This window comes from Oryza glaberrima, chromosome 3, assembly GCF_000147395.1.
Source record: "Oryza glaberrima chromosome 3, OglaRS2, whole genome shotgun sequence".
Lineage (NCBI taxonomy): Eukaryota > Viridiplantae > Streptophyta > Magnoliopsida > Poales > Poaceae > Oryza > Oryza glaberrima.
The window spans coordinates 9,088,087-9,114,969 of NC_068328.1; the positions used below are offsets into that span (position 1 = coordinate 9,088,087).

The 26,883-nt window shown below is 46.5% G+C and overlaps 4 protein-coding genes across 4 annotated transcripts; 1 reads left to right on the top strand and 3 right to left on the bottom strand.

The window, feature by feature from the left end:
• Nucleotides 1-168: 168 nt before the first annotated feature.
• On the bottom strand, nucleotides 169-1,943 carry LOC127768970 (uncharacterized). Its single transcript, XM_052294645.1, has one exon. It carries the CDS (start codon nucleotides 1,847-1,849, stop codon nucleotides 623-625), a length of 1,227 nt encoding a protein of 408 aa, XP_052150605.1. The 5' UTR covers nucleotides 1,850-1,943; the 3' UTR covers nucleotides 169-622.
• A 941-nt stretch (nucleotides 1,944-2,884) lies between these two features.
• Nucleotides 2,885-11,354, bottom strand: LOC127768046 (uncharacterized). Its single transcript, XM_052293554.1, has 18 exons — nucleotides 11,044-11,354; nucleotides 10,774-10,965; nucleotides 10,580-10,675; nucleotides 10,414-10,466; nucleotides 10,192-10,288; nucleotides 9,899-9,972; nucleotides 9,694-9,799; nucleotides 9,024-9,134; nucleotides 8,778-8,854; nucleotides 8,425-8,491; nucleotides 7,072-7,137; nucleotides 4,565-4,672; nucleotides 4,335-4,465; nucleotides 4,129-4,195; nucleotides 3,969-4,036; nucleotides 3,789-3,882; nucleotides 3,579-3,649; nucleotides 2,885-3,357 (listed from the first exon to the last, which is right to left on the bottom strand). Exons 1-18 carry the CDS (start codon nucleotides 11,191-11,193, stop codon nucleotides 3,021-3,023), a joined length of 1,965 nt encoding a protein of 654 aa, XP_052149514.1. The 5' UTR covers nucleotides 11,194-11,354; the 3' UTR covers nucleotides 2,885-3,020.
• Nucleotides 11,355-15,823: 4,469 nt separating this feature from the next.
• On the top strand, nucleotides 15,824-18,915 carry LOC127768291 (receptor-like protein kinase HERK 1). Its single transcript, XM_052293840.1, has 2 exons — nucleotides 15,824-18,701; nucleotides 18,790-18,915. Exon 1 carries the CDS (start codon nucleotides 16,143-16,145, stop codon nucleotides 18,660-18,662), a length of 2,520 nt encoding a protein of 839 aa, XP_052149800.1. The 5' UTR covers nucleotides 15,824-16,142; the 3' UTR covers nucleotides 18,663-18,701; nucleotides 18,790-18,915.
• A 161-nt stretch (nucleotides 18,916-19,076) lies between these two features.
• Nucleotides 19,077-25,260, bottom strand: LOC127768290 (calcium-transporting ATPase 4, endoplasmic reticulum-type-like). Its single transcript, XM_052293839.1, has 8 exons — nucleotides 23,598-25,260; nucleotides 23,291-23,357; nucleotides 23,066-23,190; nucleotides 22,402-22,680; nucleotides 21,920-22,297; nucleotides 20,924-21,033; nucleotides 20,593-20,821; nucleotides 19,077-19,914 (listed from the first exon to the last, which is right to left on the bottom strand). The coding sequence occupies exons 1-8, from the start codon at nucleotides 25,020-25,022 to the stop codon at nucleotides 19,339-19,341; spliced, it is 3,189 nt and encodes a 1,062-aa protein (XP_052149799.1). The 5' UTR covers nucleotides 25,023-25,260; the 3' UTR covers nucleotides 19,077-19,338.
• Between the last annotated feature and the right edge of the window lie 1,623 nt (nucleotides 25,261-26,883).

A 26,883-nucleotide genomic window follows, 5' to 3' on the forward strand; every position in this document is an offset into this window, starting at 1 on the left:
GAATGTGATATTTTCTAATACAATAAATTTTAAAAAACATCATATCTAATTTTAGTTTGGTTTCTTATTATAGTACTCACTCCATCCCAAAATATAGAGAATTTTGAAAGAAAGTTACACAGCACTGTAAATCTGAACAGCCACGTCCCTCCAAAATTTTAGTTTTGTTCTGATTAGTAGCTAGCTTGAGCGCTGCGTTTCAGGCTTGGGGTTTAATGGCGCTCTTTACTATCGCACTGAATGAGCGAGCGGCAGTTGGTCAGAACAATTTCTGAGCCCGCCAGCAGCGGCAGCGGGAGCGGCCCAGGCTGACAAGAAAAATGTGCGCCGTTCTTTGTTTCAGAGGACGTTGCAGAACTCCCCGGTTTTTACGGGAACTGATGATGAGTTTGTTTGCTTTGCAGCTGAATTATTGATATACCTGTTTTCTGAATTGCCTTTTGTTCTTTCTCTGAAGAAAAAAAAAATATGGCGTACGTGGGCAGTGATGAGATGAATGGAAGAAAGAAAGAAAGAGAATCACTTCACATTATTGTCGTCGTCGTGATCATTTTAGGAACCATTTATAATTAGCTAGCATGCACACGTAGTAATCGGAGGAAGAGGAGGAGGAGGCTACACACTAGAGCTGGGTTTGGAATTGCAGGGAGCAGAGGGCGGCGTCGCTGACGCTCTTCCTGGCGAGCACGAGCTGCTGCTGCGAGCGCTTGCAGTAGGCGATGGCGCCCTGGATGAGCCCCTCCGACTCGGACCGGGCGCTGCTGCATCGCTTCAGCGGCGGGTCACTCGCTGCCGAGGAGCTCCTCCTCGTCGGGAATGCCGGCGGCGGCGGCGGCCTCGCGGCTGCGGCTGCAGGCGCCGGCGGAGGACGCCACTTGATCACGCCGGAGAAGGACTTGCGCTGGCGGACGCTGGCCGCGTGCTCCTCCTCGTCCATCAGCTTCTCCTGCTCAATGCTGCTCCTCAGGGTGGTCGGCGCCGCCGCCGCCCCCCTGCCGCTGCAGCTGCCGTAGCTGTTCCTGATTTGGCCAAACGGCGCCGGCTTGACGGACCCGGCCGCTCCGCTAGTCGCGGTGGCCGCCCTGCTGCTCCTGGTGGTGGCCCGGACGCCGACGCCGTGGCATTGCTCGTCGGAGCACGAGGTCCTGGCGAACAGGGACCGGAAGAAGGCACGCGACGCCTGCAGCTTCGCGTGCACGGACCCGGCGGCGCCCTTCTTGCGCCGGCCGGTGGCGCCGCCGTCCGGCTGTCGTTGCATCCTGGCCGCGGGCTGCGCATTGCGGATCCCCGCAACAGCAGCAGCAGCATGCCACGGCGCGACCGTCGCGGTGCTCCTCCTGCCGCCGCCACATCCACCTCCACCTCCGCCGCCGCCGCCCGCGTCAGCTTCCTGCTGATGCTTGGCCTTGTGCAGCCTGCTGCCCCGGAAGAGCATCTCATCCCCGCAGGGCGGTGGCGCCGCCGCGCTCCGGCACACCCGGAACTCGAACCCCCGGCAAGAACTGAGATCCAGGTCGATGTACTCCTCCTCTCCAAAGCACTGAGCAGAAGCTCTCGCCATGGCTGCTCTGGGGCACATGGAGTGGAAGCAGCAGCAGCTTGCAGCTTGCTTGGTCCGATCGTCCGGGCAAAGATGGCCAAATGGGGGAAGGAGGAGAGGAGTTATGGAGGGGCAGAGGCAGTGGCTGGCAGGAGTGTTTGAAAAACTTTTATGGGCAAGGCATTGGCAGTGGCAGCATTGGCATGAGAGGGATCCAAGAAAACAGAATTGGGATGGAGGGGTGGCAGCTTGGGCCCCCCTTGTCTTTGGAGGCTGATTGATTCCAGGGTTTGTCTTGTGCTCATTCATACCACTAGATCAGATGTGAGGGTGTGTGTGAGTGGGTGGCTGGGTGAGCTCTGCTCTCTTGTTGGATTTGCAATTTTGGATGTGTGTAGTTGTTGTTGTCTTTGTACTGATTTGCTGTGTAGTGAGGTGGTGCTTGTAGTGTACATGGTACTACTTGTTAGTATAAATCACAAACCAGAGAGTGACTAGATTCATGTACTTATATAAATGGACCTGTTTGGCACAGCTCCAGCTCTACCTCTCCAGGAGCTGGAGTTGGGTGAAGCTCTCTCACAAAATGTACTAGAGTTGTGGAGCTGGGTTTAGACAGCTCCACAACTCCACTGCAGACTCAACTCCTGGAGTTATATTTAGGAGTTGAAGTTTTACCAAACAGGACCTATGTATTCCATGTAGCTTAGAGGTGTTAAGGGGTGGAAAGTTTGTAAACAAATCCTGGATCAAAAGAAGAATGATGCTTTGGGAGAGGGAAGGGGTAGTGGTGGGGGATAAGATGATACCTTTGCTGTTACTACTAGTACAATTGTGACAGTCCTTTCTCTCGTATTTTCTTCCCCCGTTGCTGCAAATGGTCAGAGCTCACAAATTTCAGAAATAAATGTTGTAAATACTGTCGAGACAAAAAAAATACTAACGGCCTCTTTACTCCATTTGTAGATAAAGAACATTTATGAATTGAAAATATAAAAAAAATAGAGGCTGAGAAAGGTAGGGCTACACCTTTGTGCAGAGAAAGGGTTGAGAGATTCTTTTGGTTTTTGCCCCCATTTCTTTTAGCATCTTTGATCTTTCTGTTGTCAAGTAAAGCAGGAGAAAAGAACAAAGGCTAAAAAAAGAGCAAGACGCAGACGAACAAAAGAGGAGGAAGTTGACTTTAGCAGGACAGGATAGCATATACGGCGCAAATTTGTAAGTACGTACACGCATGGTCAATACAGAGAGGTCGACACATCATAAACCGTAAACGGCTCTCCTACCAATGTCCGACATATGTGCAGTTAGACAACACGACGTTCACAAGATGAAGCAAAGAAATCTTTACGGCAACGAAGGCTACAATGTACAGTTTTGTACACAGCACTCCACTACAACACGTTCTCCAAATTTTTGGGCCAGTGATTCTATCCCTACACGAACTATTCAGGACTTGAGCCCAGATTTGATGCTCCTCCTATATAGATTTCACTGAAAGCCTTGCCCCATCATCTTCAAGGTCATCAAACTCCCACCCACTTATGTCATCAGCCGAGTACTCCCTGTACTCTGGGTCAGATTTCGCCAGTTCTGAGTCGGACTCTGATGGCAGGCGTGTCCTGAGTTGAGCAGGTATTGGGGACTCGTGTCCTGCTTGTCTTGATGAGCGAGCAGCCTGCAAGGAACGAGATTGCTTTGCTCTCTCTTCTCTTTCTTTGATCTCGATTTGCAGCAGTGGCCGTGGAACCGATTCAAACTCGACCCGCAGCTTGTCAATGTTGGCAAATAGTTTTTTCACGTCAGGATCATCTCTCCTGCAAAAAAAACACAAAACACATGATTCTAGTGTTTTTTTTTTACAGCAAAGTAGGCCACCAGATGGCTCTAGTAGTCGAGCTTATTTACCATTCTTGAGAAGATACTAAGAGCATCACGTTTTGTAATGCCAATTTACACTAATTAACATCAGAAAGTGTGGCTAACTCCTGGTACCTTCTTATGGATTGTAAACACTCCTAATAGTTTGAACAACTACCTGGCTTGATAATCTTGATTGGACAAATATATTGCTCTGATGTTATCAACCAAACTGAATGCTGCTACCACCTGAAATAGAACAAAAGGTAATTATAAATGTCACCAGAAACCTTTCAGGAACCAGTTTCCTGATCTCAGCTTGTTCTCCTCTACTAGGCTACCAGCATCTCTATTTTTAGCAAGCAGTACAAAAAAGAGTTAAGATGACCTTTTTCTCAGCTTCCAGATATTCTTCCTCAAGGTATTTACGTGGATTTGATTGCTTGGAAGAACCATTGTTTCCATCTTCCGCTGATACCGATCTGGTGATTCAGTAAGAGGAATTAGCATCAGGATAACTTCATGTGCAACAGCGCAAGTAGTCTAAACTAGCAAGTGAGAGCTATACCTGTTATCAAATATTTTCAAGTTATCAACAAAGGTCTTTATACTATCAATGCAAGTGCTCAGCTCTTCCTAGAAAACAAAAGGAAACAACAAATTGAGAAGTAATAGGCTATGCAAAAGGCCTTTGTAAATAGTACCGTGATAGTAGTCAAATGAAGTACCACTCGTGCATAAAGATGATGATTAATCAATTTTGCAAAGCAAGTCGCACACTTGTCCAGTTCATCACTGCAACAAGAAAAGTTCAAAACAGTGTAACGTACTAACATATATCAGCAAATCTTTGTACATAAAAATTTCGCATGACTATTAATGCTATTTTCATAGAGAAATCACACAATACTTCACTAAAAGAGAGGCTACATACTTGGCTTGTTTTTTCCTTAGTTCTTCATACAAAGACTGCAACTTCCATGTATCTTCTAAAAATATGATCCATGCACCGACAGTGCTTGACTCAACTTTGCAGGAAGCAATAGATCTTGACAGTTCTTCCTCCTAGAGTATGAATATGGCAGAAAACGGTGAGCAAGTGAAATCCTAGCTTGCAATAAAGCTGTCTAATACTAGAAACTGAAAAAGAAGAGGTTACCAAACCTTTGCTTTCAAGTGCAGCACAATCTGATTGCTGGCTTCATCGAATTGGTCTCTCTCCTCTCTAGTTTTTTTAAGCTTCATTACAGCCGCATTCAGTATATTATTTACCTGTAATCTGAGTTTCAGAATCACTCTTACAAATATTTCTATCAAGGGATCGTAACTTCTAAGAACAGTAAAACCTAACAAACAGTGGTAAATAATTTGGCAAATACTTCATATGGTTTCGAAGTAGAATGACAAATTTCTATTATAAATCCGTTAAAACTTTTATGTTGTTAAATCAGGTATGAGATTAAAAAGAACATCTGTGCGGTACTACTAAGGCCATAAATCACAATTTAAAGTTACAATTTATTCGAAGCTCATATCTACACCCTGAGTGTTTCTCCAGGATATCTTCCCAGTTCTCATACACTGACCAGCACTATTAAGTACGAGAGATTCAGAACTTACCTCAACTTCTTTTTTCTAAGAACCAACTATACCTCAACCTTATAATAGCATGAAAAACATAATCCGTAGCTTTTGAGGTGTTTTGGTTGGTGTCCCTTTAGATTTTTCGTAAATCTGTGGTGCAATTCACTAAGATGACACTGTGCAGTGCATCTCTAGGTTGTTTGCAACGCTTATTTTTTAATTGAATGGAAGAGCTCCTCCCCCCCCCCCCCCCCCCCCCTCTCCCAAAAAAAAAAATCATACATAATTTCTTTAATGTGGTTCATGCTGATGCATTTATGGAAACTAGCTGGGTGGCCTGCGCAATTGCGTGGCTAGCACCCATAAAATTATCTATTTTTAATATGATTTTACTTATAATTTATTCAATAGATATTTCATTGTCTTGAGACTTTGAAAGACCAAACCATATCATCCCCGTATTTCTAATGTTGTAACTTTTATAAAAGTCACATCAGTTGTTACCCCTTACTTTTTTGTCATCCTATCTTTATTTGCTTGTTTGATCTACCATGGCTTATATTCATTCTCCTTTTAACCTTTAAAAATTGGATCTTGTAGTTTTTTTGAGTTTATTGTCTTATTGGGTTTCATTTTTTTATTCTTAGAAGTCCCGTTAAAAGCTGCCAATATACTTCTCTACGGCCTATCCGCTGCTTCCTCTCTTTATTGTCATTGAGATTTTAAAAATCGAACATAATTATCAATTATCGTTTGAGTTCAATTTTTACTCTCTAGAGTCCCACCAAACCGTTTGTACTCCTCTACGGCTCGCCCGCTTCTTCCCACTCTTTATTATATTTGAGATTTTAAAATCGAATGTGATTATCATTGAGGTTTATTTTTTAATTTTTTGAAAATCCCGCCAATTGTCGTGACCATTCTGCTTAACAGCATGTCCGTCGTCACTCCTTTTAATTGTCATTGGGATTCTATATGGGGTTTTGTTAATAGTTTTTAGATGTCTCATCAACTGTCACCACTCTACTCCTTTACAACCCTGTTACTTCTTCGATATTTATTATCATTTATCATCGTTGTGTTCTAGATAATTTTTTTTTGAAATTTCCATATTTTTCGTTCCAATAGATTTTATTTATAAATTATATTCCTAGTTGTTTTATTCTATTTTTAGAATTTATTTTATTAATTATTTGGAATTTTAATTAATCTCGTTATGTGTTCCAGATGGTGTATTCTTTAAATAGTCTTTATTTTTTATTACGAATTTCAGTTACTTTTAAATTGCATTCCAAGTTGAACTCTTCTTTTATTTTCTTATTTCTAATATCTAATTTCGGATTTTATTTTATTTTTTATTTTAAATTTTAATTAATCTCGTATTGGGTTCTTATATATGGATTTGTATGAAATGAGGGCACTGTATTATTTTTCTGCTGCTGCAGCCTAAGCGTGCTGGCCTGGTATCTCCACCCTATATATGTGCGGAAATGTATGTTGGTTTAGAACTCTTTAAGTTCTGCAATTGATTTTTCTAAACAGACAAGGACTCCTAGTACGGATGGTATGATCCATAATTAGATTGATATGATTATCTTTTGTACAGTAAATCTATTTAGTAATTTTAAATTTGTATTCCTACTCGAACTCTCTTTTTTCTTTTCTTCTAATTTCAGCAATTTATTTATTTATTATTCTGAATTTTAATTAATCACGTATTGGGTTCTTATATGAACTCCTCTTTTAATATTGCTTATTTTTAATTCCGAATTTCAGTTATTTTTCAGATTGTATTTCTACTTGAACTCTTTTTTTTCTTTTTCTCCAATTAATATGGAAATTTCTAGCCTCCACAGCGAACGTGGTGCCTTCTTTTCAAGCTGTCTTAATATATAATAGATAGATAGATTCCAGGCCCTACAAAACTTCACAGATTTTAGTTACCCCTTAAAAGTAAAATGGACATATTTACTGAATTTGAAAGCAAGAAATTACCAGCATGTTGTGATTCTTAATGAAATAAATCAAAAGGTTGGATTGGGAACATTATTTCGTACAAAAAGGGAAAAAAGAATGGATCGTCATACTTTCTTTAGTTCATCCTCAAGTAGATCCTTTTGCTTCTGAAGCCCAGAGATCTCAGCCAGTATTTCCTTCAAAGGAAAGGCAACCAATCAGAACTCAGAAACTAAACACAATCTATCTATCTATTATATTATTAACGGAATATAAAAATGAGCCTTCATGTTCGCTCTCATGGCCTAGAAATTCTCACATTAATCGGAGAAAAAGAAAAAGTAGAGTCCATATAGAAATACAATTTAGAAATAGCTGAAATTCGGAATTAAAAAATAAGGAATATTAGAAGAGGAGACTAGAGTCCATATAGAAATATAATTTAGAAATAGTTGAAACTCGGAATTAAAAAATAAGGAATATTAGAAGAGGAGACTAGAGCCCATATAGAAATACAATTAGGAAATAACTGAAATTCGGAATTAAAAATAAGGAATATTAGAAGTAGAGTATAGAGTCCATATAGAAATACAATTAGGAAATAATAGAAATTTGGAATTAAAAATAAGAAATATTAGAAGTAGAGTATAGAGTCCATATAGAAATACAATTAAGAAAAAATAGAAATTCGGAATTAAAAAATAAGGAATATTAGAAGTAGAGTATAGAGTCCATATAGAAATTTAAAACTAACTAAAATTTGGAATAAACATAATAAAATTAAAAGCAGAGTTTTTAGAGTCCGTATAAAAAAAAATTTACAAATAACTAAAATTCGAAATTAAGAAAAACATGGGAAGAAGAGTTTAAAGTCAGTATAGGAATACAATTTAGAAGTAACTGAAATTCGAAATTAAAAATTAAAGAATATTGAAATATGAGTTTAGAGTCCACATAGAAATACAACTAGAAATAATAAAAATTCAGAATAAAAATAAATAATATTGGAAGAAGAGCATAGAGCCTATATAGAAATACAATTTACAGAAAATTCGGAATTAAAAAAAATATTAAAAGACGAGTCTAGAGTCCATATAGGAATATATATAATTTACAAATAACTAAAATTTGATATAATGACAAAACATATATGCTATTATATGAGAGAAAATATAACGATGCTAGCCGCGCAATCTGCGCGGGCCACCATGCTAGTTTATATGATAATGACTACTGAAGAAGATGTTAGAGAAGTTCAGAAGTCCAGCTATGTTTTATCCTTCAGAAATAATGGTTAGATGGACATGATAGATCAAGTTAAGATGGTCTTCTTTGTGCTTCAGGAATATATATGTAAAACTATTTATTGATTTGAATGCAAGATAAACGCCAACTTTCCTCGTTGTATATGTAGATGTATGCAAGTACCACAACGTCCACAATAGTTGGAGTGGTAATTCACAGGCTCATAGCAAAGGAGTTACCTTTTCAGTTACACTAACTTCATTTGTTTTGGTAACTCGGAAAATAAGAGATTCCTCCTTTTGTAGCCTACATTGCAGACATAAGCCACAAAATTCACATCAAAGCAGAAAGGGTCATTTCATTAATTTTGGTGGCAACATAAAGCGGTTCTGAAGTGAAAAGTACAACATAATATAATTATTTTTCCTAAAATCTACATATCACCACTAACTATAAAATCTAGATATCATTTCAAGCTGTACCAATTATACTGCACCAAAATTACTTTGACCGCACTCATATTCTGTGAAATAACTACATGCTAAATCGCTCAAAGTGAATGCAATACACACATCATGATTAAGACAGAAACCTATTTTCCATGATTCTCCTTTCTGCTTTTGCAGCTGAATTTGCAAGTGATTCTGACAAAACCTTCAATTTGTTAACCTGCAAAGTTTTATGAGATGGATATTAAAGTAGTAAACACATATCGGGGGTAAAAAGGGGTGACAAGTAGATAACTGTTATTGATGTGTTAAATATGAATTCCAGAATGAAGAACTATCCAGAACAATGACACAAATCCAAATTAATATAGGAATTGTAAATATCATGCCTTCTCAAAATAAGTCTCGAATGAGTTGCCATGATGCATTGATTTCTTCATCAATACAAGTTCTTCCATTCTAGAGCATAAGCGAATCTCATTAACTGCAGTTCTGAAACCCTGCAAATAGTATGAAAAAATACACAGCTGTCCGCATTCAAATAACCAGCAAGAATAAGTATGAATTGTCAGATGATAAAAAATTCCAGGGATACAAATGAACATTTTTATGCACTTCTTAGAAAGGATAATGCAATTAATATGTGATCACTTGTCATTATTAACTACTCTCTTCTCTTCATTTTCCATGGACGCTGGACAGTAATGTTTTTAGTAGGCCATACTCACACATTTGTCGTTTTAGCACAAACCAAAGAGTGGGTGTGCATTTGAACATAAATGCATGTATAGAAACAATATAAAAACATTATGCATATGCACAAAGTGCAGTTCTATAATCTCCAAACTCCAATTTCTTGAAATAGTGGGTAATTCAAAATTTATTAATCAGAGCATTGACAAAGTCTTTCATAGTCCACAGTCTAAACATGTCAACCTTACATATGGACCAAACAACAAAATTAGTCTGTATTTCTCTTCTTTTGATAGGTCACCAGCTCATATAGCACAATTAAAGGTAGCGTTTGTGATTCTGTGAAGGTAAATAAACTAGACCTACCTCCGCGACTGTTTGTGATGCTTTGCTACGCCTACTGGTCGAATTAGATCGAAGAGCGTCCATTCCATTTATCCGTTGTTGTAGCTGCAAGATTTCATCATCTAATCTGGAATTAAGAAGAAACAGAGTTTTGGATCATGTAAAATACGCGTGCAACCGTGAATTACCAAAACAAACCCTCCTCCTCCCAAAAGAAAGAGCTAACCTTGAAATTTCAGGATTTATTTTTAACCCTGAGATTGCACATTGAGCAAATTGAAGCAGCTCAGCACGTTTTGCCTGGTTAGGAAAAACAAAGAAGAACATATTTATAAATAATAAATTTTATGATTTTTCTGGCATCTAATTTAATCATTAGAAAGTTCCAAAGATCAACCCATGGACCAAGTGGCTGAGCTAAGGAGGTTTTCTGGAACTAAGAGGTCTACAGTTAGACTGGAATTTTTTAATTCCAGTCTTTGGCTTTGATATTAGAGGAAGAAAACAGGAAGTATGTACCAACACTTCATCATGGTAAGTTGAAAATAACTTTGCCAACTCCTTTATGCTACTAAGTATTGCATTGTGGACATCCTTTCCTCCAGGAAGACACAATCTGCATGCAGCATCAACAGACCACAACAGTAAATGAGCGAAAATTTCAAGGTTTTCCTTCACATTCCAAAGCCACAACAAAAAATGGAAACGAGTAATTAGACATGAAATGGTTGAAGAACTTGCCCAAAAACTTCTGAGAGAAGCGAGGCTTCTTCTTCAGTAGGGAATTCCATAATCTGATCCATAGAGAACGAGATAATTGTTTCAAATCATTAAGCAGTGACCTAAATAGCAGCAACCCAGCGCACACAAGGCGTTCGCAAAATTGAAGTGCACAAATGCAACCTACCATGGATAAAACGAGGCATTCGAGCGCTTGGCTGTAGAGGAAGACATGGATAAAGTTCATCGGCTCGGCCCCGGTCTCGTAATCCATATACAGATCCTGCAAATGAGCACCAGTTCATGCCCGATCGATCACGCGACGTAGTTTAGAAACACAAAGCAAAGCTAGATCAGATACGCATATATATATATGCTCACCAACACGGGCAGGTGTTGATCAGGATGGCCCGCGCGCTTCGCCTCCTTCTCCGCCGCGGCCGCGCGCTGGGTCTCCCTGAGCATGACGAGCCACCGGCGCAGCAGCTGCACCCGGTCCTCCCCTCTGTAGGACAGCGCCGCGTCCTCCAGCCTCTTCGCCGTCAGCCTCATGCTCTTGTAGCTCCGGCTCCCCTACCCGAAGAAACAAAACACAATGGCGGAATCAAATTAGGGCCGCAACCAACCAGACACGAGAGGACGCGCACGTACGATGCGGTCGTTGATGAGCCTGGCGCCGCCCGCGACGGCCTGGCCGGCGTGGTGGACGACGGTGCCGAGGGAGGAGCGGACAGTGCGGGTGAGGAGGGGCCCGCCGCTCGCCTCCACCGCGCGGTGCACCGCGTTGCGGAGCCACGACATCGCGAGCTAGCTAGCTAGGTCGATCTCCACCTCCGCCTCCGCCTCCGCCACCGCCTCCTCTCCTTCGCAGCGGGATAGGGGAGCGTCTGCTCGGGGAAACGAGAGGTAGGAATCCAGGGAGGAGGAGGAAGAGGAGGAGGAGGGGGAGGAGGGGGCGCGCGCGGGTTGGGAATGGGGAGGGAGGAGACGCGCCGATGCGGGGAACGCATTCGCGCGGACGCCCGCGCGGCCGACGAACGCGCCCGGCCGCCCCTCCCCCCGGCCCCGCCCGCCCCGCCTCCCGCGGCGCGGGTTGGCACGAATTTTTCGGGATTTTTGTGGCAAAGATGTTGCCGTGGTGTGGCCGCGGGGCCTCGGTTTTGGCCCAACGCAAAGCATTTCCAGCCTTTTTATGGTTCTTGCCTGGAATAAGTTCACCTGTTGTCCCTCAACTTTACATCGAATCTATCTAACATCTCTTATGTCTAATACCACAAATATCTACCCCTTAAATATTTAAAATCATGCAAAATATGCCCCATGGCAATATATATGGATGGTTTGAGGAAATAAAAAAATTATGGGACCCACATGTCATCCGCACTCCTCCCCATTTTTCTTTATCTTCTCTCTCCCATGCCACGAGCAGGGCAGGTGGGGCGGCGTCGGGCGAAGCGGCAGCGCACAAAGCCAGTGGGGGGGAGCGAGTGGCGGCGGTGGAATGCAGAGGATGGTGGCAGATGGAGCTGGCAGCGGACGCCATAGGAGTCGTATACAGCTCGGGTTCCACCACCAGACTGCTCATCTCCGACACGCTGCGCACGCCGGGCCGCACCATCAGGAACTTCGTCGTCGGCTGCAGCCTCATGTCCGTGTACCAGCAGTCGTCCGGCCTCACCGGTTTCAGCTGTGGCGTCCCATCCGTGCCATCCCAGCTGGGCCTCACTAAATTCTTCTACTTCCTCCTGGCTCGCCGGTTCGACGACAATGCCACCGCCAGCGACGAGCTGATCCTCGGCGGCGCGGGTGGTAAAGACGACGACGTCAGGATGCAGTACATCCCGTTGGCTCGAAGCGCGAGCACAAGGCCATTGTGCTCTGTCTACTACTACCTGGCTCTGATTGCCATCACGGTGCGTAGGAAGAGTGTGCAGCTACCGAAGAGGGCGTTCGTCGCCGAGGAACTGGAGGAGGCTCCATTGTCGAGGAGAAGGGACTCGGCCTGAGCCCCTACATCGCGATGTCGTCGAGGACGAAGACGATGGAGTTGCCGAAGATTTCACTCTACTTCAAAGGCGGCTCCGTGATGAACCTCCCTGTCGAGAACTACTTCATGGTGGCCGGACCGGCTCCGAGCGCCAGCGTTCCGGCTATGGCCGAGGCCATCTGTCTTGCCGTGGTGAGCGATGTCCCAACCAACTCAGGCGGCGCCGGAGTCACTTCAGGTGGGTGGGAGTCTTCCCCCCCCCCCCCCTCCCCCCCATCTCCTGCTGACGCGGCCAGCGCGGCCGGCCTTCTCTCCCTATTCTCCCGCCAGCGCAGCCGACAGCCTCTCCCCTCTCTCCCGCCGGCTACCCCGGGCTTGGGAAGAAAAGAAAAATGATGGGGCTAACATGCGGGCCCCACATTATTCTACTATTTCACTTACATGTGGACCCTTTTTGCGTACGGGGAATCAGACTGCGCGCCCAGGGAAGAAAAGAAAAAAAAAAGTTGGCAAAAACATCTTAAACTTTTATAATATGTAAAAGATAAAGATTTTTTCTGATTATGATGCCACGTCAACGAACCACCCATATATACTGTTATGGGACCCAAATTGCATGGTTGGTTTCATATAGTTTAGAGGATGATTTTTGGTATTGGATATAAGAGATATCAGACAGACTCAACATAAAGTTGAGGGACGATAGGTGAACTTATTCCTTCTTGCCTTCGGCTGATGCTGGCCCAGCTCACGCCCATGTCTCCGGGCCTCCGGCTGTCCGCCCTAGTCAAGGCTGCATCAAGGGCGCATGGCGCGGGTGGCAGCGATGGGGAGACAAGGATGCCGGCGCAGTCCGACGACGCGCTTGGCCGCTCGCCGACATCCTCGGGCGCCTCCTGGCGCGTAGCCTGGCCACGTCCCGCGGCGTATGCAAGGCGTGGCGCGCGGTGGTCGATGGCCGCGGGCTGCTGCTCCAGTACTCCACCTCCGGCAGGCACTGCTGCACGCGTTGCGCGACGTCTACCTCAACCTGGTCAACTACCATCGCCCGTGCTAATTCCTCGCTCGCCGCTCCTCCACGGCGTGCACTCAGATCCACAGTAACCTCGACGAGTTCCTGCAGTCTACTACCTCCCTTGTCACTGCCCGAACCCAGCGTGGCACCGCCCGACGGCTGCCGCTTAGCGTTGATCTGTGTGTCTTTAGTCAAGTCTGCATCAAGGCCGAGCGCGGCAGCCATGGACAGACACGGGGATGCCGCTGCTCGACGAGGCGCTCGCTAACATGGCATCGTCTGGTGAGTGGTGACTCGATCTGGTCTGCAAGGCGTGAATCGGCGGTGGTCCACGCACGCGATCGATGCGCACCGTTTCTTTTCCCCCAACTTCGTCGGCTACTGGTGCCCACGACGGGTCCCCGGTGATCGGCACGAGTGTGCAGGCAAAACCTTGACACGGATAGTTCAAGTGTAGTATTCCCCACCTTAATTTCCCCGTCATCCCGTGTCCAAAGTCTAAACCAGCGGCCACTGCGTGCCCCATTCCCGGGTTTCCCACGGAACGATGCCGATGCTACGATAATGTCTCACCCCCATTATATTGACTCCATCGTTAATTCGATATCACCAACCCAAACGGAAAAAATACGTGCGTGAATGTGTGATCACAGCTAAAATAAACACGATCGCCCTACGTACGCATCCCGGAAACAGAACGCCCGCCTGGGTGGTCAAGTCAAAAGAAGGCGATGGCGACATCATCATCATCATCGTGGCCTGGCCTCGCATGCATGCACGCAGCCGCTCGGGCTCGGCTCGTCTCGTCTCGCCCCCGACGACGCGCAGAGAGAGAGGGGGAGGGGGGCGAATGCATCCATCGATCCAGAAAACTATTTTAAACTCTCCAAACGATTTACATATCACTTAAATAGTTATAAAATTTTTAAAAATATTTTTAAAAAATATATTAATATAAAATATATCACTTCACAAACATATAACTTAAAATTTATATATATTGCAACGAAAAATATATATTGTAACGAAAAAACTAGAGCTAGTTAATGTATATTAACAGTTAAATTTATTTTCCGTTATGACATGTAAATGTTGAATTTTAAGTTACATGTTTATATTTCTATAGTGATGTCCCATATGTTAATACATCTTAAAAAATTATTTTTTTAATTATTATTTAAGTGACATAAAAAAAATGAGAGATCCCCTCCCGAGTTTAAAAATCCCCTCCCCCGCGTAGCGCGTGTCGCTTTCCTCCCCCTCTCTCGCCACCGCGCCATCACGCTACGCCACCACCGCTAGCTCCAGCCGTCTTCCACCTGAAGCGCCCCGAGCCCCCCGGCCTCGCCGCCACCGGTCAACCCATGCACGCCCACGCGTATGGACATCATCGCGTATATTTTTTTTTCGTTTGTTTGTTTTAATCAGCATTAACATCGATCAAGCGGTGCCAAATCATGCGCATTATTATCATTCGGTGCAGCAGCTGATGACTTGTTCAGCAGCTGGTGATCATGTACTCACTTGAGGATTGAGATGTGTCTCAATGGCAATTTGACGATGGAAACTGGGAAAGTGAACGCATGCTGTGCCTGTATGTGCTGTGTGCAAAAACAGGTGCTCCAAGAACGGGTCGAGATCACAACATCATAGGATATGGTCAGACATCCAGACTAAAATATCATAATTTGCTGGCCCAGATCGTGTACACCGGCTGGTTCAGAAAAATGATCCCCAAGTGGCACGCACGACGGTGGGGCGAAAACGACGGCTGCCTCCCCATCCGATTGCGTGCCAATTAACCCTGGTAGTTGGTGACTCTTTCCTCGGCCCTTCCTTCCTTCCCCCACTTTGCGACGCGACGACGACGAGAGGAAAGAAAAGCGGAGCACTACGGCCATCGAGCTATCATAATCGCCTTTATTTTGTTCGATCAAAACAGGAAAAGGAAGAGGACCAATCGTTCTGGCTTCTTCGTTGCCCCTTGTTTTCACCATGTCACTGTTGAACAGAGTATTTTTTTTCAAGTGTTGGACAGCTAAAGATTTTTTGTAGGTTTGTACTTTGTGGGTGTGGTTCTCACACAGTAGAGTCAAGAGAAGGATAACGATCAGCTGTACCCACAAAAACCGGACCATGTTTTTTCCTTTTTGTATTTTTCTCCATCCCTTTCTTCAGTACCAGGATTAATAATGAACTTCTCTTCAGAATTAATTTGTACATTAGGGAATAAAGCTACCGAATCAAATGACTAAGATTTGTCGTGCAACCTGTAAACCAGGAAAATGACAGCGTTTAAAGGTTCTTGATAAAATATATCCCAATTCCCAACTTACCGTTGTACTGTACTTGGGATCCTCAGAAAATGACACTTTTGGGTTGCCCAACTAATCAAATACCCATATGCTAAACACAAGCTTGATCAAACACCCCCCATCTCAACCAGCAACAAAACAAGTTCTCATTCCACAAGCCCTTTCATCACTACAAAGCCTACAAAACTCGAGTATTATCTTCATCCATCCCTAATCCAACCAGGCACAGGCTCAGTTCTCCTGTTGGTAGCAGTTGCCTTCCCTGTTCCTAGCTTCACATCGTCGTCGTCAAGCTGCAGGTTTCTGAACAAGAGATCGTCACCCATGCGGCCATGGTGGGGCAACCTACTCTGATCAGCTTGGCTCTGGTTCTATTCTAGCCTAGAGCGCGTTGATCGATCGCCGATGCTCTGGCGGCCGGAGTTCTTGCGCCATGGCAACCGTTCTTGAGATGCTCGTGCAGCTCGCCGTCGTTGTCACGGTGCTATGCGCCGCCGTGCGAGCGTACACCCCGGCGGACAGCTACCTCTTCCTCTGCGGCACGTCCGGGAACGCCACCGTCGATGGCCGGACGTTCGTCGGGGACGCTGGTCTGCCGGCCTCGGTGCTGATGGCGCCCCAGAGCACCGAGGCCAACATGCCGGCGAACCAGGTCACTGGCGCCGACGACGACTCGCCGGCGCTGTACCAGTCAGCGCGCGTGTTCACGGCGCCGGCCAACTACGCGTTCTCCGCTAAGCCTGGCCGCCACTTCGTCCGCCTCCGCTTCTTCCCCTTCCGGTACCAGTCTTACGACCTCGCCGCGGACGCGGCGTTCAATGTGTCCGTGCAGGGCGTGGTGTTCGTCGACGGGTACACGCCCAAGAACGGCACGGCCGTGGTCAGGGAGTTCTCCGTGAACATCACCGGTAGGGCGCTGGTGATCACGTTCACGCCGACGGGCAAGAAGGTGGCGTTCGTCAACGCCATCGAGGTGGTGTCCCATCCCGACGAGCTCATCGGCGACACCGCGCCGATGGTGAATCCGCGGAACCAGTCCCAGTACACCGGGTTGACGGCGAAGGCGCTGGAGACGGTGCACCGGATCAACATGGGAGAGCCCAAGGTCACGCCGAACAACGACACGCTGTGGAGGACATGGCTGCCGGACTGGACCTTCCTGCACGAGAGCAGCTTCGCGGCGCACAATCAAGTGTCTCCGGCGATGATCAAGTACCAAAGTGGCTACGCGACCTCGCTGACGGCGCCCTCCGCGGTGTACACCACCGTGACGGAGTTGAACACGACGGCGGCGATGGTCGGCAACACGCAGGCGCAGCTCAACCTGACGTGGAAGTTCGACGCACCGGCCGTCTCGGACTACCTCCTCCGGCTCCACTTGTGCGACATCGTCAGCAAGGCGACGCTCGGTGTGGTGTTCAATGTCTACGTCGGCCAGTGGCGGGTTCTCCAAGACTACGAGTCTTCCGGCGACACGTTCAGCCTTCTTGCCACGCCGCTCTATAAGGACTTCGTCCTTGCCGCCAGTGATGCGGCGAAGGGTACAATCACGGTGAGCATCGGGTCATCGACGGCAACCAACGCGTTGCCCGGCGGCTTCCTGAACGGCCTCGAGATCATGAGAATTGTCGGGAGCACCGGCTCCATCGACAGCGCCACGTCGCCGCGCGGCTCAAAGATCAAGACCGGGATCATCGCCGGATCGGCCGTGGGCGGGGCGGTGTTGGCGATTGCTCTCGGGTGCGTCGCCGTCAGGATGCTGCGGAGGAAGAAGAAGCCGGTGAAGCAGCCGTCGAACACCTGGGTGCCGTTCTCGGCGAGCGCGCTGGGCGCCCGCTCTCGCACCAGCTTCGGCAGGAGCAGCATCGTCAACGTCGTCACGCTGGGGCAGAACGGCGCCGGCGCCGGCGCCGGGTACCGCTTCCCGTTCGCGGCGCTGCAGGAGGCGACGGGCGGGTTCGAGGAGGAGATGGTGATCGGCGTGGGCGGGTTCGGGAAGGTGTACAGGGGCACGCTCCGGGACGGCACGCAGGTGGCCGTGAAGCGCGGGAACCGGCTGTCGCAGCAGGGGCTCAACGAGTTCCGCACGGAGATCGAGCTGCTGTCCCAGCTGCGCCACCGCCACCTCGTCTCGCTCATCGGCTACTGCGACGAGCGCGGCGAGATGATCCTGGTGTACGAGTACATGGCGAAGGGCACGCTCCGGAGCCACCTGTACGGCTCCGACCTGCCGCCGCTGCCGTGGAAGCAGAGGCTGGAGGCGTGCATCGGGGCCGCGAGGGGGCTGCACTACCTGCACACCGGCTCGGCCAAGGCGATCATCCACCGGGACGTCAAGTCGGCCAACATCCTCCTCGACGACGGCTTCATGGCCAAGGTCGCCGACTTCGGGCTGTCCAAGACCGGGCCGGAGCTGGACAAGACGCACGTCAGCACCGCCGTCAAGGGCAGCTTCGGGTACCTCGACCCGGAGTACTTCCGGCGGCAGATGCTGACGGAGAAGTCCGACGTCTACTCCTTCGGCGTCGTCCTGCTCGAGGTGCTCTGCGCCCGCGCCGTCATCGACCCGACGCTGCCCCGGGAGATGGTGAACCTGGCGGAGTGGGCGACGCGGCGGCTCAGGGACGGCGAGCTCGACCGGATCGTGGACCAGAAGATTGCCGGGACGATACGGCCGGACTCGCTCAAGAAGTTCGCCGACACCGCCGAGAAGTGCCTCGCGGAGTACGGCGTGGAGCGGCCGAGCATGGGGGACGTGCTCTGGTGCCTCGAGTACGCGCTGCAGCTGCAGGTGGCGTCGCCGGACAGCTCTGTCACGACGCTTCAGCGCAGCTCGTCGATCTCAAGCGTCGTGACAGACGCCACCGTGAGTGCGAACCTGGGGGACCTCGACGGCATGTCCATGAAGAGAGTATTCTCAAAGATGCTCAAGAGCGAGGAAGAGGGCAGGTGAAGGATTGAAGCAAGAAATGTTCTAGTATACTAGCATCTGGTACACAATAGGATTGCGTATATCTCAATTTTGATCTTATATGCATGTAAATTTCAACAAATGATGTACATTTTTTTTTTGCATGTAGGAGAAAGATGCACTAAACTGCATTATGGTACAGTGATAGGATACCACAGTTGGCAATGTAGGAGTATATCACGCCAGTAAACACAATGCAAATGCAAAGCAACACCAGTAATAACGAGTATATATTCTCACGAATAAACGAACAAAATAGGCAGAATCTTGTCTGAACAACTTAGAATCCAGAGACTGCAGCAGGAAGTCACTCCCTCCATGTGTGACTCCGGCACTCTCACAAATACTAGTACTAAACAAAATTTCATGAATGCAAGTGCAAGACGACCAAGATCATAGCAGCTGAGCAGGCAAACATGCTGTCTCTCCAGCACATTCACAAATAACAATCTTAGTTACAATGAATAAATGCGGTCTGTGTCGCTGCCTGATTATGAGTTCTATAGAGTACCTAAGTTCGCTGCATAGTCATGTTCGCAAACATTCTCTCAACAAAGAACGAGAGCCTTTGGAACTCGAGAAAAAATAATGTTTGTGCTACATCAGGTGTTGGTTCCTCGTGACATAACTAGAAATCTAAAACACTGATGACTAGCATCTAATCTTCCTTCCGCTTTCCTGATTGTTTTCTGGCACGGGCTGTCAAGCACCGCCCCACAAATTTAAGGACCTCGTCGATGAGAACCACTGGGAAAGCAACTGCTATCACCAAAAGCCATTCACTGAAGCTTAGGGGCACAATACCAAAGACTTGGGCAAGGAATGGCACGTAGAGGATCAAGAAATGCAGCCCGAATGAAACCGACATTGCCAGAAGAAGCCAAGGGTTAACCCACGGAGGCATGCTCAGAAGGCTACCATCCTCCGACAGCGCATTCAGCGAGTTGAACATCTCAATGGCCACCAAGACAGACAGGGAGAGGGTTGTCGCTTTAATTTTGCCGCCCTGGAAGTAATCACATGGGTTCGCATCGAAGTTGAATGTACGGGCACCTGCTGTGAATGGTGACACCTTGAAACCCTCCCATGAGGAGCACTGGCCCCAGTTTGAGAGCTGGGAGTACGAGACAAGAGAGTGACCATCACCAGCCAGGTCAATTCCCAGGAAAGAGCCATGTGTGTACCAAATGATAAACACTCCCACTGTGGCAATCCCAACGTACATCCCAATGACCTGTAGGATGGACATGGATTCCAAGTAAGTAGAATGAGTTAGGAATATGGATAGGTCCAGAGTCCAGACAGTGTACTATCATGAATTAGGACTTATTTGGGTTCATAAAAAATAACCACAAGACTTTTAACAGTTATTCGTTAACCATGATGCTTACACACTTCACTTCTTTTTGCTAACCAGAACTGAGGCGTGTTCCTCTTTCTTTAGTAGTCAAATAGATCACTAGATCACTGAGACGTGTTAATTTTCTTAGAGGTGAGCATATAAAGTAACTCCCAATAAATAAACATATATAAATCAACCCCCAACAACTCAACAGGCCTCATCTAACACATCCTATGCTAGAAAAAGGGAGAGCATCCATTATGTTTGATGATGCTCATAAGTCATACTCATTTTTGTTGGATTGGTGCACCTTAGCGTTTCTACAGTGATATAAATAGAAGTATGTAATCATGAAATTTCTAAATATGAAACCACATAAGAACTTAAGTAGGTTATTGTAAAATTGCTCAAAATGTATAAATTGTTCATGCACGTGAACACAATAAACAATAAAAGTATTCAGCATAATAACACAATATTAATTGACTTTAAAAAAGGATAGATAAGTAAATATGCATGATCAGAAAACATTCTCATCTCAAATAGACATAAAAGGAGAGGAAAACATACCATATAACGGAATAGGATCCATGGAGTGATCAACGAGTCATCACTCCTTCGTGGAGGTTTCTTCATGATATCTTTATCAGGTGGGTTGAACCCCAAAGCCGTTGCAGGAGGACCATCTGTAACAAGATTGACCCACAGAAGTTGCACAGGGATGAGACCTTCAGGAATACCTAAAGCTGACGTTAGAAATATGGAAGCAACTTCCCCGATGTTTGAAGAGATCATATATCTGCAATAACATATAGCCCACATTAACTGACAGCATTTTTATTGACTTGTCAGATGCTAACAAAGCAAGAAAGGGTTAGCCATAGCTGGCGTAATGATGTACCTTATAAATGCCTTCATATTGTCGTAGATTGACCTCCCTTCACCAACAGCTGCGACTATTGTACTGAAGTTATCATCTGCAAGAACCATATCTGAAGCTTCTTTTGCAACCTAACAAAAATTATACATAAGGAAAAAAACGAGGTCAGGATTCTGGTTTATTACATTTACTGAGAATAAGTACAGCACCAACCACATGCTTTCAGGACTGAAATATGCATGTGTGATAAGATTCTGGACAGAAAGACAAGGAAACAGATTGTGCAGAATTCTTTCTTCTAAATTTTGGTCTGTCACAAGCCCATATGCTTGTGTCATTTTTATAGTTCACGCAGTACATGATCTTTATGTACACCATAAATACCCTGCATTCTGTGGTAAAAACTCCAGGACCATTATAAAACATACTCCCTCCATCCCAATATAAGTGCAACCTCCAGATTTGTAGCCCTAGGATATGTCACATCTATCTTAGGTTGCACTTATATTGGGACAGAGGGAGTATACAATCATACAAAAAGGGAACGGACAAAACATAGAAAGAGATACGAAAACACCATGCGATGGATTCTTTTGGTAAATTCTGAAGCATAAAAAAAATAAGGAGACAAAATTAAAAGGAAATAGAAAATCCAATTTATAGTTCACTATCTAAGAATTATCGTGTGATCTTAAGCAGTTCTTATGAAATGCTCAGCAGGGAAGCGGCCAACAACGACCAATGGGTAAAGTTAGTAACAGGCTAGTGATGAAGCAAAAAATGAATGAGATGGCAGCAAGAAATAGTAACGGAAAGAGCACAGCTAAACTATAAAAAATGTGATCAGAAGCCTAAGAATGGTTACATCACATGAGAATAGTGAAGCCTAATGTGCTCTACCACTCAGAATGTATGATAGGTGACAAGTAAAAAGGAGATGAAAAATATAAATTGCAAAATTACCCTCATAAAAGATAAAAGAAAAGGAACAGTTTAATAACAAAGCAAGAAGCAGACCTCAGTCCCTGTAATGCCCATAGCAACTCCAATGTCAGCCAACTTCAGAGCTGGTGCATCATTCACTCCATCACCAGTCATAGCAACCACTTCACCATCTTCTTTGAGCAATCTAACTATCTCCTGCTTATGTTTCGGCTCAGCCCTAGAGAAGAGAAGGCCACCTGTTTGCCTTAAGAGTTTCTTCTTATCTGAAAGAGACATGAATTCCTTCCCTGTGAAGCTCTTTGAACTAATATCTTCCGTGGAACCAAAAACTCCAATCTCACGGCATATCGCCTCTGCTGTTTCTTTGTTATCACCAGTAATCACCATAACACGTATTCCAGCAGCTCTACAGTCTTCAATTGCTTTGTGGACTTCTTCTCGGGGAGGATCCTGTCATAGTGTATTGTTAAAAGTTGCACAGATTCGAAATGCAGAAATCATATAGTTATTGAATAGTCACAGTTGGAGAATTTCTATGAAGAACATGTTCTCACCCTTAGACCAACAAAACCACAGAATATCAAATTACTCTCTATGGAAGAGTAGTATGAAGGATCAAGTAGATATTTGTGAGCTGCATGCTCTTCACCATCATATGTTGCAAATTCCGCCAAATCCTCCTTGTACGCAAAACCCAAACATCGCAATGCACTAGCAGACATTTCACGAAGTGTTGATAATATGAGTGCCTTGGCACCTTCATCCAGGAGCACAACAGATCCATCAAGCAACTGAATATAGCCACTCCTTTCTAGCAAATTTTCTACAGCTCCCTGCAAGAGTCCAATCTTAACATGAATACATTAACAGGTAAAAGAAAATGCAATGGATAAAAGAACATAACACATGCCAATTCAGAAGCACAGAGAATTCGTTACCAAGTAAGGCAACCAAGCTAACTAAAGGAACAAAAGTGGAAAACAGCCATTGATACTATTGGCGAAGACAACTGACAATAAGACAAGGCCTATAGCCTATTCCAGGAGAGAAAGGACAAAAGGATGCGCTGCAGTTGGAATATAACAATCCACAACTATGTTGCTTCCAGTATTATGAAGAATTAAATAGGAGTAAGCTGCGTATGGTTGTCCACTAGGTCATTTATGATAGAGAAACATTCGATAATTCTACAATGGAATTATAAATGGTTCAGAATACCTTGACAAGCAGCAAATTCTTTCCAGAGTCTGCTTTTTTTACAATAACTCCCATTGATTTTCTAGTCCGATCGAACTCCAGAGTAGCTACTCTCTTAGCAGCATTGTTCCACCATTGACAGCACCCTTAAAACAATAGAAAAGTGCAAGTTAGTCTAGGATTATTCAAAAAGAATGCAAATAATGCTCACAGATTCTATTTTACAAATCACAGAAATCAGCATACTTAGCAAATCAGATGAATCCAGGGATGGAGTATATCCACCAGGAAGGCCCATTTTCTCAACCAAAACCTGCCACATACATAACACAATCATTCAACAATAATCAAATAATTGTAAGCAACTTGAAAAGGCACGGATTCTACACATATGAACTTCAAAATAAGTTACATGGATGATTAGAAGTAATTCCCATGTGTTTATCTATGTTCTATGTTATGCAAAACATCACCGTTAACACTTTCCAGATATTACATGATCATTAGGTGAAGCAACATAGAGAACATATTTTATTGCACTAATGAGCCATACCTTCAAAGCAGCCTCTGTGGGCATCCCAGTGGCAACATACTGATGCTCAGAGTGAGCAATACTTGCATCATTGCAAACTGCAGCAATCTTAGCAATCATCTGGAGATTTTCATCCATGCTCAAACTTGGCCACTCGTTTATCTTCCCGTCACTTGGATCATAAGTGGTTCCATCAACCTTAAAGCTCCTAAGTGTATCAGGCCACCTCCCAATTGCCACAAGCTTCACCGCTGACATCTGGTTGGTGGTCAATGTTCCTGTCTTATCGGAGCAAATCACTGTAGTGCAACCCAGTGTCTCAACACTTGGCAACTTCCTCACAAGTGCATTCTTTTGTGCCATCTTCCTGGTGCCGAGCGCCAAGCATGTGGTGATAACAGCAGGCAGGCCCTCTGGAATTGCTGCAACAGCCAGTGCCACTGCAATCTCAAAGTAATACGTGCACTTCTCAAATGAGAACTTAAAATTCCTGGGCCACCCATCCACATACTCCCAGGTGAGGAAATACTTAACGTTGATAAGCCAAACCAAGGCACAGATCACCCCAATTATGGCTGTCAGTGCCTCCCCAAACTCATTGAGCTTCTTTTTCAGTGGCGTGTCATCTTCCTCTTGTGAGGCTTCCTGGATCTGGGCATGGATCTTGCCTATTTCAGTGTCCATTCCAGTGCCCGTCACAACGCAGACAGCGCTGCCGTTGACAATTGTAGTGCCAGCAAAAACCATACACTCCTTTCCCTGGATGTCTGTGTCCTCCAGCTCGATTTTATGGCTGGTCTTGTTAACCGAAGCAGTCTCACCAGTGAGGGAACCCTGCTCGACACGGAGGGTGGAGCTGATAAGCTGGAGCACACGCATGTCTGCCGGGACCTTGTCGCCAACACGGAGCTCCACGATGTCTCCGGGGACGAGGTCGCGCGCCGGAAGCCCATGGGACCACCGGCCGTCGCGCTTGACGGTTGCGTGCTCGGACTGGATCTCCTTCAGCGCCTCGAGCGCCTTCTCGGCGTTGCTCTCCTGCCAGACCCCGACGACGGCGTTCACTATCAGGATGAGGAAGATGACGAGGGGCTCCACGAAGGCGGTCGCCCCGACCTCGCCGCCCTCCGCACCGTCGTAGAGCGCGAGCACGAACGACACCACGGCGGCGGCGAGGAGGATGCGCACGAGCGTGTCGTCGAACTGCTCGAGCACCAGCTTCCACACCGACGGCGCCGCGTGCCGCTCCAGCTCGTTGGGCCCGTACCGCCGCAGCCGCGCCGCCGCCTCCTCGGAGGACAGCCCGCGGTCCGCCGCGACGCCCAGCTCCGCGAGGCACTCGCTCGGCGTGCGCGCCCACGCCGGGAAGGCCGCGGCGGCCGGCTCCGACCCGGATGCGTCGGATCCGTCCCGCCGCTTGCCCTCCTCCTGCCCGCCCTTGCCCATTGGTTCACGAACCTCAGATTCAAACTCAACAAGAGGAGAGCCTCCTACCTAGGGTTCCCTTCCGCCGCCGCGGCGAGATCGCATGGAACCGAAACCCTAGAGGCGGATGGTGGCGGCGAGGAGGCCGAGATGGGGAGAGGAGATTGGTGGCGCAACGCAATGCGGAAGAGAGGAGAAGCTTTTTCTCCCTTCCCCTCTCTTTCGTGGAGTAAACTACTTTATTATTCTCGCTCGGGTAAATAAAAATCCCATCGATCGTGACGAAGAAGAAAATATAATTGGCACTGTAGTTCAATGGCCGCTTAAATACTGCTGGTTTTATCTGGTTTTATCTCTTTATCTCAACGGAGTTTGTACACTTACAGGTGGGGACACAGTAGGGTGGGGTAGAGGTGTCAGTGAGAGGTAGGTCTCGTCAACGTGGCGGCTACGTTGGCTCGATGCGACGATGGGATAGAACGGGCGGGGTCAATTAACCGGTAAGCAACGGAGTTTTTCAGTTGTTTTTTTTAACCAGATGCGTTGCTTGACCCGGGGGAGGTTGCGACGTCACCAGATGACGCCCCGTGCTGCCACGTGTGCCCCTTGGGATCTGGGCCTTTCAGAGGCCCATTTGGCCCGCGACAAAGCGAGAAAAAAGGCTCTCCATGGCCGGGGAGAGAGACCGAGACGTGGGGGCCACATGCTTCCGGCCCCACTCGCAGTGCCACTCGAGTGGCTACTTTCGTCGCTCCCCCGCCGCTTTGCGCGGATCGGGAGACGCAAGGAATCTGCTGCCGGGGCGCGACGTCAGTCTGGCCAACCATTAGCCGCCACGCCGCGATCACAAGGAAAAATCCTGGAGATGCCACTCCAGCCAATAGCATCCTGCCACGTGTAATTTTTATAAAAAAGAAAAATACAGAGCCGTCTGCCAGAGAAGTTCTGGAATAGCCGATCCGCCGGGCGTCCAGTGCTCCAGGGGACACGGACACTCAACGTGTCGGGTGCAGCAGCGCGTCGGATGGTCGCACGGTCGCGCACGCTTGGGGAATCAAGCAACCAGATCGAGCCTGCGGCGTGGTACGGAGCTCAGCACGCAGGCGCGCACAGCAGAGCACAACGTTGTTTTCCCTGGGCGATGGCACGCGGAAATATTCGGCTCGTCGTGCTCGAGGCGGGGGGTGAGCGGAAACGGAGGGTGGAGAATGGGACGGAAGCGTACTGCGCGGATCCTTGGGTTTCCTGATTTCCTGGCACGGTACGGAGGGGAGGGGGGGAGATGCTGCCGCCTGCGGGGGGCCGTGCTTTTTTTGCGTTGGTGGGAGACAGGCGGAACCGCACATGCGACGGCCTTGGATCGCACACGTCGTCAACGCGCGGGTCCCCGTGACGATGGTTATTGCGTGCTTCTGTACCTTGCCATGTCTGAACTGTTTTGAAGTTTAGTGCGGTTTTGAACGTGCAGGAGGTCAGGAGGACGGATCATGTTACATTACTCAAGGCTGTGTTTGAGAAAGAGAGATAAAAGAAGATTGGGAAGATACGCAAAACGAGGTGAATTATTAGTGTATGATTACTTGAGTATTAATTATTTTAAATTTCAAAAATGGACTAATATGATTTTTTAAAGCAATTTTCCTATAGAAAATTTTTACAAAAAACGAACCGTTTTTTAATTGTCTATCTCCAATCTCCCAGAACGAACGCTGCCTCAGTAAGGTTTGATAATGGTGGCAAATAGTGACATTTTTAGATAATGATACGGTGAAAAAAAATATAGAAAAGTTAAGATACTTTAGAACTATTTTCAAAGACAAATCTATCCTTGTCGTTTCTACGAGTTTAATGAAAAAGATTCAAAGTGATATTCATGGTTAAG